The following is a 14,744-nucleotide window of genomic DNA, read 5'->3' on the forward strand; positions in this document are numbered from 1 at the left end:
AGTGTTAAAATGTTCTGAGACTCGACTCTGCCATGAAGCGAGCGCTTTCCCCTGCGCATGTGCTCCGCATTGGCCAGCTGGGAGGAGGAGCACACTATTGCTGACATCTTCTTTGCTTGCACCAGCACCGTGGCAGCTGCTGTAGGACACTGGGTAGATACAGCAATAGGTAAGTAAAAAGAAGACAAGTTTATGTCTTAATTTTCCTGGGCCTTTTCTGGCTTTAGTTCTGTCGATGAAGTCCACTGGCTGTAACAATACAACTAGGAATAGCATTTAGCCACTACTGAAACTTCCAAGTTTTATGTTTAACAACACATTTATTTTAATTTCGTCCATCCATCCTGCTGCCACTGCAGCATCCCTTACAGCACTGTAAAAAGGTCTGGTTTGAAAATGTACACGGACAATTTGTCAATAGAAAATACAAAATCTTAAGGGGAAAGAAAGGCAGAATGAAGTCTGAAGACCTTACAGGTCTTTAGTTAAGTGCTTATTCACCAGCTGTGAAATTTTGTATCCCCATGGTGTTTGTCTCCCCGTGGTGTTGTCTTCACTTTTGCTATAAAAATACTTTCCATGATCCTTCTAGATGTGCCTGGTGGAGGTAGGGAATAGCCATGTCTTTGTACATCCTTCTGAAAAACTCACCTGGCCCAAACTGAGTCTGGAACAGGTGCAGGCAAAGGCTGCTGGAAGCAGCAAGGGAAAGGGTGACAGCAGAGCTGCTCTAGCTTGGCTTAAGGAGGCAATGAATGGACAAGGTGTATCCCTTTAAACAGGTTAGGAATTAAAATTCAGAGAAAAGAACAGTTTAAAGTAAAGGGAATAGTGGGAAAAGGATGTGCCTTGAACAAATTAAGACTGGAAATTAGGAGGTTTCTAGTTGTTTGGAAAATGGTATTTTAGAATAGCCTTCCCAGTACCAGTAGTGCAACACACCCTATCCCCAAATATTTGGGTTTGAACAGTGGTTACAAAACAAGGCAATACGTCTTTCTGAGACAAAAGAGGGCTGAGTGCTGGGACCCTATAATGTCCCTCCATCCACCTGTAGCCCTCCTGTTTTTTTCTGGACAGTGACTTGGTGCCTGAGACCTAAATGCAGCCCAGAAGGCAGATACAGTGAGTGGAGCCCGTTCCGTGCTCCAGGTGATGTGGTTGTGCGTGACGGGCCTGCAGGCCAAGCGTGCCTCTCCACGCCCTTTGCCGTGCAGCAGTGGGGAGGCGTGCAGAGATTTGTTGCGCCCTTGCCTTGCGTGGTTTGTCTCAGCCAGCCAGCAGCGTTTCCGTGAGTGAGTGCAGACAGGAGAAGTCATCTGCGGGTTAAAATCCCTAACAAACAACTCTGGGGAGGTATTGCATACGCAACTGCAAGCCTCGTGGTCATATCGTGGCAGCTGTGAGGGTAAAAACGGTGTCCCCGAGAGGCTGCGCTACCAAACCCCAGCGCTGCATCGAGGCCTCTGGGCTGGCCCACGAAGCCACGTGCGGCTGCGTGCCCGCCCGGCAGAGCAGCGGGGGCAGAGCGGCGGCAGCGCCCACCGGGCCGCCTCGCCTCAAAATGTCTGCTCTCCGGCCAGCCGGCGCGGCGCCAGCACGCCTCACGATTTTTCCGGCCGCACCAAGTTCTGGTGCTCGAGTGCTGCTTTTGCACCGCGCTGCGGTGAGGCCGCGTTCCCCAGCGCCTTCCCGGCTGCGGCGGAGCCGCCAGCCCGCCCGGCCCCGGGCTGCTCCGGCCCAGCGAGCGGCTCCCCCGCACTGCGGAGCCCGGGGGGCGCGGGGGCCGGGGACCGCGGGCCGGGCTCAGGGTGGGGCGGGGCGGGCGGCGCTGACTCACAGCGGCGGCGAGGCCGAGCGGGGCGCTCGCTCCGGGCCGGCCCCGAGCCCGGCGAGGCGGTGCGGGGCGAACCCGGCCCCGCCGCATCCTCGGTGGCAGCGCGGGGGTGGGGCTGGGGCTGGGGCTGGGGCTGGAACCGGAGCCGGCACCGCGCCCAGCTGCACCGGCCCCGCCCCTCATGCATATGCATGAGGCTGATGCGCCCCATTGGCCGAGCCGCGCCCCCGCCGCTTCCCACTGGCTCCCGCCGCCGTCGCTCAGCGGCCGGGCGGGACGGGGGGCGGGCGGCCGCGCCCCGCCGCCCCCCCAGCGGTGAGTCACCAGGGCGGGGAGGCCGGGCCCGCAGCCGGCAGCGGCACAGCCCCAGCCCCAGCCCCGCTCATTGTTCCGCCCGCTCCCGGCGCCATGGACGAGCTGGACCAGTCGCCCCTGGTCTCCTCCTCCTCCTCCGGGCCCCCGCGGCCGCAGCAGCCCCAGTTCAAGTACCAGTTCGTGGTGGACGACGAGAAGGAGGAGGAGGAGGAAGAGGAGGAGGAGGACGAAGACTTCGACGAGCAGCTGGAGGTGATGGAGAGGAAGCCGGCCCCGCCGCCCGCCGCAGCCCTGCCCGAGCGGCCGCCGCAGCAGCTGGAGCTGAGCGGCACCACCGAGCCGCCCCGCCCCGCCGCCCCGGAGCCGCCGCAGCCCGGCTGGAGCCCCGCGGCCGCCGTCTCCTCCTCCTCGTCCTCTGCCGCCACCACGCCGTCCCCCGCCCAGGAGCAGCCCCTGGCCCCCGGCTCGCCCCCGGCGGAGCCCCCCGCGGCCCGCAAGAGAGGAGCCTCGGGCTCGGCCGGTGAGTGCCGCGGGGCGGGCGGGCGGGCGGGGGGCGCTGCCTTTGTCTGCCCGCCGTCGGGCGCGGCCCCGCTCCGCCGCCGCACCCTGCGCAGGAAACCAGCTTTTTGTTTTATCCCCTTTTTTAAAAAAAATCCTCTTTTTGTGTGCGCGTCCCTCCCCTCTTTCTTGTGCTAAGGGAGGGAGGGCGGGGCGCCGCCTGGCCGCCGCCTCGCACATGGGCCGTGGGGTGAGGCCGCCGCCGCATGGCAACGGCCGCGAGGCGGGGGGCGGGAACGGCCGCGGGACCCCCGCGGGACCCCCGCTCAAGCGGGCAGCACGGCCTTTGGCCTCGCTCCGGGGCCGAGGTTGCTCCCGTCGGGACGCTGGGGCCGGGGGCGCCGCGCCCCTCCCTCACACAAAGGCGGCGGCACGGCACGGGAGCGGTGCCGGGCTCCCGCCCCACCCCCGGGCCCCGGCAGCGCTTCAGGGCGGGCGGCCCCCAGTCCCGAAGCGTTGCCGTGGGGCCGAGCCCCCCGGAACAGTCGCGGCGCTGCGGGTGCCAGAGCCTTCCCGCAGGGCCTCCGGCCCCGTGAGGCGCTGATGGCGGTGGATCCCTAACCCCGGTGGTGGCTGCTGGTTGCGGCTGCACCTCGGCCTCTCTTGTGCTTAGCTGCAAGTGCACGAGCTGTTGGGAGGCCATTAAAACAATGGAAGTTAGCGAAGCAAGATGCCTTATCATGACGGTGCCTTATATCTTAATTCCTGCTGTCTTGTATCGGTACATTATATACATCTGGGAGATGCAGGGTTTCAATAATAACGTCAGGAGTGAATGTGATATTCAAGATTTAATTAAAAAAAGGTACTGGAGAAACAACAAAAAGCCCTGCTAAACATGAATTATGTTTTTGGGGGGATAGATTTAGAATGCATATTATTTGCACGTGTGCCAGGACTTTGTGGTTGGTTCTGCTGTTGTCTTTTATGAAGCCTTCTTATTTTGTTCTTTCAGTAGTTCTCTGTAGCAGTATACTGAGGAGATTTTTATTTCCACCATTTGGATGATGGATAATGACAAAAAACTTGGAACAGATTTAATTGGAGGGATCCTATATGATGGGCGAGTGGCATTTTTTCTTTCTAGGCAAGTAGTTTGAGTGGAGCCATGGAGGCTTAAGCAGAACAAAATGGAAGAAATAGGATCAACCAAATCTTGCTGTTGCTTTGAAAAGTGGGGATAAAAGTGTGATTTGTAGAGCTGCATTTGCTTTCTGCTCCTTAACCCTAGAGGGATAAGGCAAGGAACATGGTAATTCCTGAAATATTTCTTCTTTCTTGGAGTAGAGGAGACACAACTCAGCTGGGTTGAGTTACGAGGATTGGGTAGTGTAGCTGCAGAGTGGTGTCAGAGTTATTTTGTAAGACCTAACTGGAGGGGACGGAATTTATCAGTGGTGACTAATTCAGAGCTCTGAAGTGAGGAGGCCATCTTTGGGAGGCCTGGCTCCCAGAGACAAGGTGTGGCAGATAAAATGCTCATCTAATGATGGGTTGGAACATTACAGGTTATGTTTTAAGCACTTGAAACCACCAGATGAGAACAAATAGTTTTGATAGAAGCACTGTCTGGATATGCTATGAATGCTTTGGTCCTCTCAGGTGCAGGAGTACTTTGTTTCAACAGCAACCTGGTGTAAAACCGAAAAACAGTTGATGCTTAAAGGGATACTGAACATTTCTCAGTCAAAATGTTTACCTTGCTTCAAGTGAGTTCACTTCCAGTCTTGCTCTGAAATTGGCAAAATCAAATTGGTGCCTGCAGCTTGTGGTGGGGTGTCGGGGTGTCTATGGGATGGATCACCCCATGTCTGTGGTGGCTCCCCCTCTTCTGGAGGGTTATGGTTTCATTTACTTTCAGCTCTGCTATGAGTTTAAGATACAGGTGAAAAACTGCAATCTATAATCTAGAAATTTAGAAGATGTTCTCTTCGTATTAAAAATCTAAGGCTTTGATTTAATGATGTTTTGAGACAAATATCTTTGAAATTTTATTTCTGAGAAAGTAGTATTGCCTATAGCAAGCGTGTGAAGAATAGTAGAGTTTTCTTTTTATATCCAACAATAGGGCCTAGTGCTGCTTTTTGTCAGCATAACAATAGAGAAAATGTATGGACAACTTCTTGGCCCATTAAAATGTACTATTTATATCTGGAGGTGCTTTAAAAAGTAAATCTTTGTAATTAATATCAGCTACATACTTATAAGTATTCAGTGTTGTTGTAAGAGACTGACATAATTATATGTAATGTGAGTCTCTGGCTGTGCGTCTGCAGCCTACCTTCTTAAGAGCTAATATAAATATTTGCTGCAGAAGAAAACAAGAGGGCTACAGTAAAACTTAAGCTGTCTTGGGCACTTCTTTTCCTTGCTACACAATGTTACGTAGGTAGCAAAATTTACTGTTCTTGAGAGCTTTCTATGTAAATCTTCTCAATTACCTAAATTAACATACAAAGAAAAACAGGTTTGAGGTGGTCATGCATGGTAAAAATAAATCCTTTTTTTTTCCCTCCCCAAGCTGTCTAAAGTAAGATCAGCAAGTAAACTAATATGAGAAGATGCCACTTTCCATCTTCAAAGCCCCAGATCCTAGCCGCGCATACTGCTAAAGGCAGGTTATATATCGCTTTGCTGGAAGGGGAGGTTGTGGTAGGACATTTAACCACGTACTTAACAAGAAACCCATATGCACAGCAAGCCAGCCTGGCCTCATGGGACGGCAGACCAGCATCCAAAGTGAACAAAGGTGATGACTTGCATGCCAGCAGCCTACGACTCAGCAGTGGTTCGATGCATATGCAAATGTTCTGATTTGCTAGTTGATGAATTAGTTTTGCTTTTAATCTAGTTTTTTTAGGACTTAGTTTAATTCATCAATGTTCAGGAGAGATTTCATAAACAGTCTGCCTGTGTGCCGGACTGCGTCAAACAGGTCAGCAGGGAAGCCATTAGTAGCCTCAAGCTACCAGCAGCACAAACTATTCTGTATTAGAGTTCATCCTCATCAAATTTCCCCCAGCAGTGATAGGAGGGCAATTACATACAATATACCTGCTTCTGTCCGCTTTATTACAGAGTGTCCCTTTTATCCTGCAGTGGAAATATCCTGAAATCCTGTGACTTGCATTTTACACAAATTCTAAAGCAGCATATGTACTCTTTGGCTTTTTTCCACGTTGATGAGTTTTTCTGGTGCGCTGCTATGAATGCACAGAGGAGTTGTGTGGGGTCTGGGGACGGAATGCAGCGTGACTTGGAAAAAATACAGCTATCCCTGAATGCTGCTGCTGGTGACTTTCATTTGCATCCCTTGGTTATTAAAATATGTTCCTGCTGATCTTCAGCATTTCTTTGAGGCGTATCCCCTCCTGCCTTCCCAAAAGTAGTCAGTAAAGCTGTAAGGGAGGTGGTCATAACCTGTGTATATCAAAGCTGGAATGTGACTTTTTCTGGCTGTTATCAATGTCCATTTCAGTGATGTACAGAGGGGGAGAGTAAACAGCGATTTGACTGGTACAGTAAAGCCAGTATTTTCATTTTTGTATTCCACGTTCAGTGAAGGATCTTTCTATTTCATTTAGTTGTGTGCACGTGCAATGTCAAGTGCTGCGGGACCAGCTGCTTTAAGAGATTCTGAAGCCAAAACCCCATATTTCTCCTGTTAACCAGATGTATGTGCAAGGATGGCCCTGACAGGTTTGGTAGTGTATTTGCTTAGTGTGTATGTGTCCTTTGACTTGCTTTGCAAGATAAAACAGCACAGCTTCCACCTACCAGATAATGAGGTAGCCCACAGGGAGGCTTTGAATTGCATTGGGTGCTTTCCCTTGGAGATGAAATCCTGCAAACCACAGAAGTGCTGGTTGGTTGCCCTTTATTCCCCTCCTCCTTACCTTTACTTAAGGGAGTTTGCAGCGTGCCTACGAAGTGACAACTGATGTCCACGCTGTTGCATCACTGCTGGTGAGCACTGAACCTCTTTATCTCCTGGATAAGCACTGATGGCAGCCCTGCTAAAGAAGAGTCAAGGGCAATGTTCAAGCCTCCAGGTCAGTGGTGTTCCCTTGCTCTGGTTGAGAAAACCTAGAAAATTGCTAGGAAAGTGTCGAGTCCCTTTGCAATGACTGATCTACCGATGAGTTAGGAATGAGTGGTAGTTGGAACATAAAGGTCAAAAGATTGCAACTTTGCAGCTCACAGGGAGAGAAATACACAATTGGCATGGCAAGGAGGCAGTCTTAGAGTAGAACTGTCACTGGAACATTGAAGCATTTTGTGTTATTTCAGTAATTTGCCATGCATTTTTCTAGCCTAAATTCTGGTTGGTGTGCTGTGAGGAGGTCACTTTCCCTGTTCCTTCCTCCTCTTCCTCCAGATGGGAAGGATGCGGATCTTGCAGAGCATTCCATCCAGGAGCCTGGCTACTTAGCAGAAGCCATGCAGTCTTCATTCTCTTAGCCCTGGAAACCAGTGTTACCATTCTGGTGGCGTTCTGCGCAGATTCTGCTGCTTGCCACGAGGTTTAAATAGGGCCAGTAAGTCTGTGTCTTTCAACATCTGTTTTGCAGCACCAGTGACTTGCTTGTTCTCACTGGGTTGCTCTAGTTATTAACCTACAGGGCTGTTAACCTACAACTTGAGACATATCTTAGTGTGCTTGTTATCTTTGTTTTCTGTTAAAACAATATTTTGAATGAAAATGGCTTTTTTTGAGCTTACATGTTACTATGGTAACTATGAAACTGATACAAAAATTAGGAACCCTTAGTTAGTCTGAAAATGTCCTTCAGGTTCTAGATAGTTTGTAAGCAAGGAAATACTTCTTGGTGTTTTGCTGTCCAGAAAACATAAAGCAGCGCATGTAGCTTACAAATAAATTGTCCTGACATATTCAGGAATGTTTACGTACAAAGTAGGAGAAAATCATGTAGCTAACGATTGAGCTGCATTAGAAATGAAAGAAAAGAAGCTATTATATATATAAAGTGAACTGTGAGTCTAAGTAGAACAGTGAAATATTTTTTTTTTTGCATATCTTGTTTTATGGATTGAAATAGAATTGACTCCTATCATGCTTTGAAGACACTACGTGATGTTTTCTACATTTTAAGATTGCTTTTGGGGCAGTAAAGTACAGGTAGCAGTGAGATCACTGGACTTACAGCTGTTTCACATGGATGGAGCTATGACAGTAGCAATAAAATAATGGGCTTATTAATATTCATAAAGTCAGAAAATCAAATTACATTAGAATGTTTTTAATCTTTCAAGTGGAAATAATCTGCTGCTAACTGTATCTGTCAAAATAAGACAATTTCTACATAGAGGTTTTCTTAAGACTGCTCTTCCCCATGGTTTTTAATGGCTTTGTCTGTTTAGTGTTTTGCTATGTATAAAGGGGGCATACCTTTTTCAGTACAAAAATTATTAGTTTGTTGTTGTGTGGAAGTGTTAGGAATACCGCTTTGACCTTCTGTTTTTGCTGGAAGGCTTGCTTTCTGTCTTAGGAATGCATTGTGAACATTTACTTGCAGCTTTTCAATGAGTGGAGCAATCATGTCATCAACTTCATCAGCTAAGAAGAATATGTTAATTGAGAAGTCTTTAAATAGGACAGCAGACTGAGATAAATATAAACTTTTCTGTTTTCCATTAAAAATGCTCTTGGCCTATTAGATGCTGTTGGTCTGATGTCAAAATTCTACTGCTTATCCAGTCATTAGTGTTTTGTGACCAGTTTTCTTGAGCTGTGCTATAGTCCCGCTTCTGAGAGAAGACAAAAGCCTGTAATGCCTGTCCATCTCTGTCCTTTGTGATAAGGAAATGAATGCCAAGCAAAATGGATAGAGCATGTGTGAGGCCTTTAGAAAGCAGGTTGGAGCTGGAGAACCGTAAGGAAAAGGAACAAGAGCTGGAGAAAGTAGAAACAGGTATGTGGTAGTGTTGGAAGAAAGGTCGTTTCTTGGTCTTCAGCCTAGTCTTTGAGTATTCATGCCTTCAGCTTGAGAAATGCTGTTCAAAGGGCAAAGGGAGGAATTTCCAGTGTTTTGAACCCAAGCTTTGTTTAAAAGATCTCATTGTTAGATAAGAAAATCAGTTCTCCCGTGTATGTGAGTTGTTTGAGTGATTCTAAAACCCAAGTGGGCAGTTAAAACCTGTATTGACCAAAATCTACTGCAACCCAGGATTATAGCCCTACTTAATATCTCAACATATTGCTTTAAAAGGAGATTATTGGGATAGTGTATTTAATATTTTCACACCGTTCATCCATTTCATGAAAAGATATTCTTACATGATGGTAATGGCTTTGTTGAACCCTTAGAATATCCATGTTTTTTCTGTCTCGTGGCATGGACTTACCTTATGCATCCATTTGTTTTTATTTTACAGACTATAAATTCTTAAGACAGAGGCTTGTCACACAAGGTAATGTGTTGGGAATAGATGCTGGAAGAAATTGGTAGCATCTCTTCTCCATTTCTGAAAGATTAATTTAGCTAATAAATGTATTCTGCAATGATAAAGTAGCTAATCTAAATATTGCTTAATTTCTTTAATCATGGAGCAAGCAGAGAAAAATTCCATCTGTACAGATCAGTGAAGGGGACTCTTATGATTGGTATAATTTCTGAAATTAAATTGGATAATGCTTGCGTAATTATAGGGTTTGCATGGCTCTTTAGACCTCTTGCTTCTGAATAAGTTTGGGTGTAATTATGTTTTTCTGTTTTGTGGCACTGCCAGAACCCAAATTTGTTTGTTATGCCAATGTGTGGTTAAAGAATCTGGATCTTAAGGAAGGCTTATTTAGTTTTTAGATGAATTACATAAGTTTTTGGTTACAAATACTGCCAGTGTGAGTCCTCATCTATAAGGTTGTGTGGAGCTGGACTTGTGTTTGTAGCTGGCTAGATAGCTTGTTATCTTAAATTAAGTACATTAAAATAATTTAAATCCTTAAATATAAATCCCTGATCTGTGAATATCCATTCATATCTGAGATCTCTAGATTCATTCTAAGCCTTGCTATTAAATATTTGCCTTTGTGATGAAGTGGGTATTTTCAGGCCTTCACAGGTGAGCTGTGAACAGATGAAGCTGATGATTGTGGCCACCTGACATTAATAAAAGGAGGTATTTACCCACCACCTGATGCTAATTCTGTAAGAAGACACTTTGTAGTTAGATCAGTTGATATAGCTGGGCGAGGAGACAGACTTGGTTAATCTAGGTGAAAGTTATTTGTTATGTGCTGCTTATTCTTAAGTGAACTTATTTTTTCCCTAAAAGCCGGATAAAATTGTGTCCCTGCTCCAAAGAGATACAGTGATACTTGTACTGGTGAGAGCCTGGAGATAGGAAGTGGCGAAACAACCGTCTTCTGTAACGCCCCTTGGATCCTGTCCATAGAATTATTCATCAGTGTTTGATGCAAGACTAAGGAGGGGTTGGCAGTTGTGTCAGAAGTATTTAAAGGTCTTTAAAGGAAAGAAAAAACAACAAAACAAAATACCAACACTCTTACAATGGACATTCATTTTGGCAGTCTGGCAATTGTAATGGAGGGAATCGTCATACAGCTGGAATTAACACATCTTCCCTGTACCCCCGTTCCTGCTTTGGTTGGTAGCTGAGTATTGCAGGGCTGGTATAGTCTCCCTTTTTACTGTATAGCTGACCAAAAGAAGATGAAATGGCATCTTTTACCTGTGTTGTTGTACCCTGAACAGCATTTGCATTGCTGAGCAACTCCTCTCAAATGTCATTTTTCGAAAAGAAGGAAGGATGCTGTGAGTAGGACAATGCAAATACCATATTTGAAGAAGGAGGAAAAAAAGCTGCTTAAACCACTCTGGTTATAGATTTCTTAAACAGTAAGATGACACTGCTTCCGGCTAGAGACTAGTTTCCATAAAACAGAGTATCTAAAGTAGCAAACGTTCAAAATGCTTGTTTGGAACTCATTTTCTTGATCTGTTTCAACTAATGTAAAATTAGAAGTCTCCCATGCGGTATAGTGGAACTTACTCTGCAAATGATGCATGATTGATGCCTCTTGGCAGTAACTGGAGTCCCAAGAGGACTTCCAGTTGCCCTTGCTAATGATAAAGTTCTTGGATCCTTTTGTGATCCTACCTCTGATACCATCAAGATGTTAAAAATAGGGCTTCTGTTTTCATTTGAATCTTCAGCAGTCTCTGTCTTCTGTAGCAGCTTGTATGTAAATACTTTTCTCTTAAGATTTCCAAGTAGTTTACAGTCTGAATTTACTAAACTGGAAATGTCTGTTTATAGACTACATGTATGACTAAACAGTATCGAATGAGAGAACCTAGTTGTTTGCTGTGGCTCTGCAGCCAGATCTAATGATATGAAAAGATGCTATTAGCAGTTGAATCCTCATCTTGAATTGCTTAAATATTTGGTGAAATACTGTATTTAGAACAAGTGCATCAGAACAGGAGGTGATTTAAATGGAGTCTGTGTAGGCAGCTGCTCTTCTCAAAGTTCTTGCGAAGTTGTGTGCTTTTGTGCACTGCAGTACAGAATTAGGCATCTGAGATCTTGACTCTGCTTAAATATATTTAACTTTCTCAAATGGTCAGATACATTACTTTGATGCTTTATGCCAAGATGGAACAGTTTCCTCATAATAATTTGATACAGGCACATGGCAGGGGAAAAACATAGCACTTTGTCCTTGTGCTTATAAAATGTGAGGGTACTGCATTGCTCTGCAAAGACCTGGGGGTTTTTGTAGATCCTGAATCCTAAAAAAAAAAAAAAAAAAAAAAAAAAAAAAAAAAATCACAATCATAAAACAGTAAGAACCACAGAATCATAAAGAGTAAAACTTCATAGCAGTAATACATATACATGTTTTCTCTAAATAATGATTTGAGATCAATAATGCAGCTTGGGGCAGTCTTTGCTGTGGTCAAATTAACAACTTGATGCGTTGAAGAAGCAGGCAGTTTCTTTTCCTGTCAGCCCCACAGGAATTGCTGTGGATATAACTTTTATGCCACATGAGATGCCACTGATTTTGTCTGTTCTTTTATTGTTACATATTTATATTAACAAGAGAGGCTCTTCAGAATTGGTGTCCCATTGTGGTGGGTCTGTCTTATTAGTACTTTGTCTTGCTAGCAGGCATTTTGATCTTTTTCTTAAAAATGCAGAGGTGAAATGGATTCTTAAAAATTTTATTCTTAAAAAACAAAGAATAGTTGGCAAGAATAATGTACAGTCTCCAGTAAACTAATCCAGGAAATGTTTTTTTATTTTCTGAAGACTGAAACTGCCGTTGAGCATTAGCAAATTCCCTGATGCAGTCCCCTAATAAAGCTAAGCTGTGCATCAGGATGAAGTTTACTATCAATGTTTATACATAAGGAAAAAATATTTTTGTCTCTTTTTTCAATACCGAGCTCATACATAAAAATGAGGAGTGTATCAGAACAACAGACCTGTCTTACCATAAACCCGATGCTTGAAAAGTTATGTGTGAGAGCAGGTGGATGGGTGCATTTGTTACCAAAAATCCAGCAATAGGGGCGAAGCATGTTCTTCTCAGTTCTTTTTTTTCTGTGACTAGACTTAAGTCCTCTGCTTGCTGCTTTCTTGTGGCAAGTATATTTTGAAGAAAATTCATTTTTTTGATAAATTGTTTTCACAGGAACTGTCAGTTTACTACTTTTTCGTTTTTAAACGTTCTTCTCTTTCTCTGGAAGTGTTTTGCAGCTAACTTTACTTTCTCTCCGTTGTCTCAGAAATCTTTCTCTTCATTTAATTCTATGCTCTTTTTCCAAACTTTGGTATTAACTAGTCTATGCACTATTTTTATGTTTAAACTGATGATAACGGTTTCCTATAACAACCCTGGTTAGTGGGGGAATTGGTACAAAATCAGAATGTGAGTCTTAAATGATGCTTCATTGGTATGTTGCCATCTCATTTTTTTATTTTTAAACAAAACATAAAAACATAAATCAGTTTCATGTTAGTGGAACTTACATTTTAGTTGAAACAATTATACAGAGCTTTTGATTATGAGGGTTCATGCTAATGAAAGGAAGAGCTGCATTTTTTGGGGGGGGGAATATTTTGTATAAAGTTGAGGTAAAATTTGCTGAGTCATTTTAAAAATTGATCAAAATGAATCACTTTTTACATGAATGTTATTTTCTTTTTTTCCTCTCCTCTTAGGGCGATATGTTCATATACATGGGTGGTTGTTTTTAAAAAGCTACACTGAAGCTTAAATGAGACCATAAATAAATTTGCACAGCTCCTTGGCTGGATATGTATGTGCATAGTGAAATATTATATTTTAATCTTTAGTTTGACCTGCACAATCCTATTCTTAATCTACAGCTACCGTATATACTCTTGATTTATTGCATAGCTGCTAGCCTGTGAGGATGGGGGGTGTGATGGGAAAACTTTTGAAGTTTTGTTCCTGTCTGGCTGTTCCTCCTCCCTCAGTATTTAAAAATATTCCTTATGGGCTTGTGAAACTAAAAATCTAGGTAAGAATGTTGTTCTTAATGAAGCATGCTCTGCATAGTACCTGGTAAAGTCACCTCTGATTCCTCAGTCAGCTCAGACATGAGCTCGAGTATGGTGTTTGAGCAGAGCAAAAATACCAGGGCAAATATGCAATAAAGGCTATTCAGCGTGTGATACCACGGGTCTGTATTACATGACCAATACTGATGGGCTGTCATAAACTTACATTTGTGCTTCCATTTGTTCCAAAGTACAGGGTGTGCTGGAACTTCTGTGAGACCGGCCCTTGGTTCCAACACCCAAAGCAAAGCACCCACAGAGTTGTTTCTGGAAGGTTTCTACCTCCAATTTTTATATCACAGGTAAAGATTCTTCAGTGCAAATGTCATTGCTCGAAAAGAGTCGTTCCCTTCAGTCATTTGAACTACAGTTTGAAGAGAATGGTTGGTTCCCTCAGCAGTCATGCAGATGTGGGAGTTGTAGAGGTCCTACTCTGTTCCCCCGACATGCCTGGAGGTGTTACACAGGGCCAACGGCAGGAAATGGTTCTCGTGTTATCTTCTTTTTGGCAGCAAAAATGCTGCTCTGACGTGGATGGAGGGCAAGTGGGTGGTTCTCCTTGGCTGGTTAGGAAATACTGCTTTTATATAATCCCTTTTCACACTCCAGCTATGTGTGAAAAGTAAAGTATGGGTGTGGGCATAATATCCTTCCATTAAGAGAAGCTGGGAATTCAGTGACTGGCGTGGCTATTGTGTGTTTGTGTTGAGTAAATGGAGGCCAAACCTGAGAGTTCTTGTGTTGTGCTGTCTCAATGAAGCACTCAAAAATCAGGGATCACATTCCTAAAATCAGTGTTCCTCAGCAGAAACCTCTCTTGCTGGGGTTGTGAAGTATTAAAAAGATTTCCTCTTCACGTCCTTACCTCAGCAGACTGTCTTCCTTCTTTGCCCTTCTATTTCTAGATTTTCTGCATCCCCATTGCTTTGGCTTGTGCTTGGTTTCCCTGTGGTGAGATCCTTTTCTTCCAGAGTGTCTGTCTCCTGATGCTGTGCTGTACAGTCTCTTCAAGTCCATCCTGCTTCCCTTCCCATCTCCTCTGCTCCCAAGTGTAAATCCTTTCCAGCAAACATAGGATTTGCTGTTCCGGCATGGCCTGGAGGAGATGAATGTGTGTTTTTGGGGAAGGTGCACACTGAGCAGCGCTCCTTGTTGCCAGCTTCCTGGTGAGCTGGCACGTGGCAGGTCCCTTGCGGCTTTGGACCTGGTGTTTGTGTGTGCAGTGCTCCAAGGGGAGTGTGTCATGGGCAGGGAAGAGGTGAGGTGATAAGAGATGTTGGCCTTGGCTCAGGAATATGCAGGCACTGCTGATCCTTTTAACCAAGTGGTATTAAATGTTTCAGTAGGACCAGCATCTGGCATGCAAAAAGAGGGACATAGCTCCGTATTTATGGCTGGGAGGTGCTACTTGCTCAGTCCTTCCAGGCATAAAGCTGGGGGATAAGAGAGTGTGCTG

The 14,744-nt window shown here is 45.0% G+C and overlaps 1 protein-coding gene across 10 annotated transcripts in view; it reads left to right on the forward strand.

The window, feature by feature from the left end:
• Positions 1–42: 42 nt before the first annotated feature.
• The window catches only part of RTN4 (reticulon 4), a 46,842-nt gene continuing 32,140 nt past the window's right edge, over positions 43–14,744 (forward strand). For 3 of the 10 annotated variants that reach the window (XM_080587495.1, XM_080587500.1, XM_080587502.1), the window contains exons 1-2: positions 2,242–2,672; positions 9,107–9,142. In XM_080587495.1, the coding sequence (XP_080443621.1) occupies positions 2,246–2,672; positions 9,107–9,142 (463 nt within the window). In that variant the 5' untranslated portion in view covers positions 2,242–2,245. Of the gene's footprint in view, positions 170–2,241; positions 2,673–3,365; positions 3,397–6,731; positions 6,763–9,106; positions 9,143–14,744 lie in introns of those variants that run through there. The other 7 variants (XM_080587499.1, XM_080587501.1, XM_080587503.1 and 4 more) reach the window with 5 other exon arrangements.

Source organism: Anser brachyrhynchus (assembly GCF_964034855.1).
Source record: "Anser brachyrhynchus genome assembly, chromosome: 3".
Taxonomy (NCBI): domain Eukaryota; kingdom Metazoa; phylum Chordata; class Aves; order Anseriformes; family Anatidae; genus Anser; species Anser brachyrhynchus.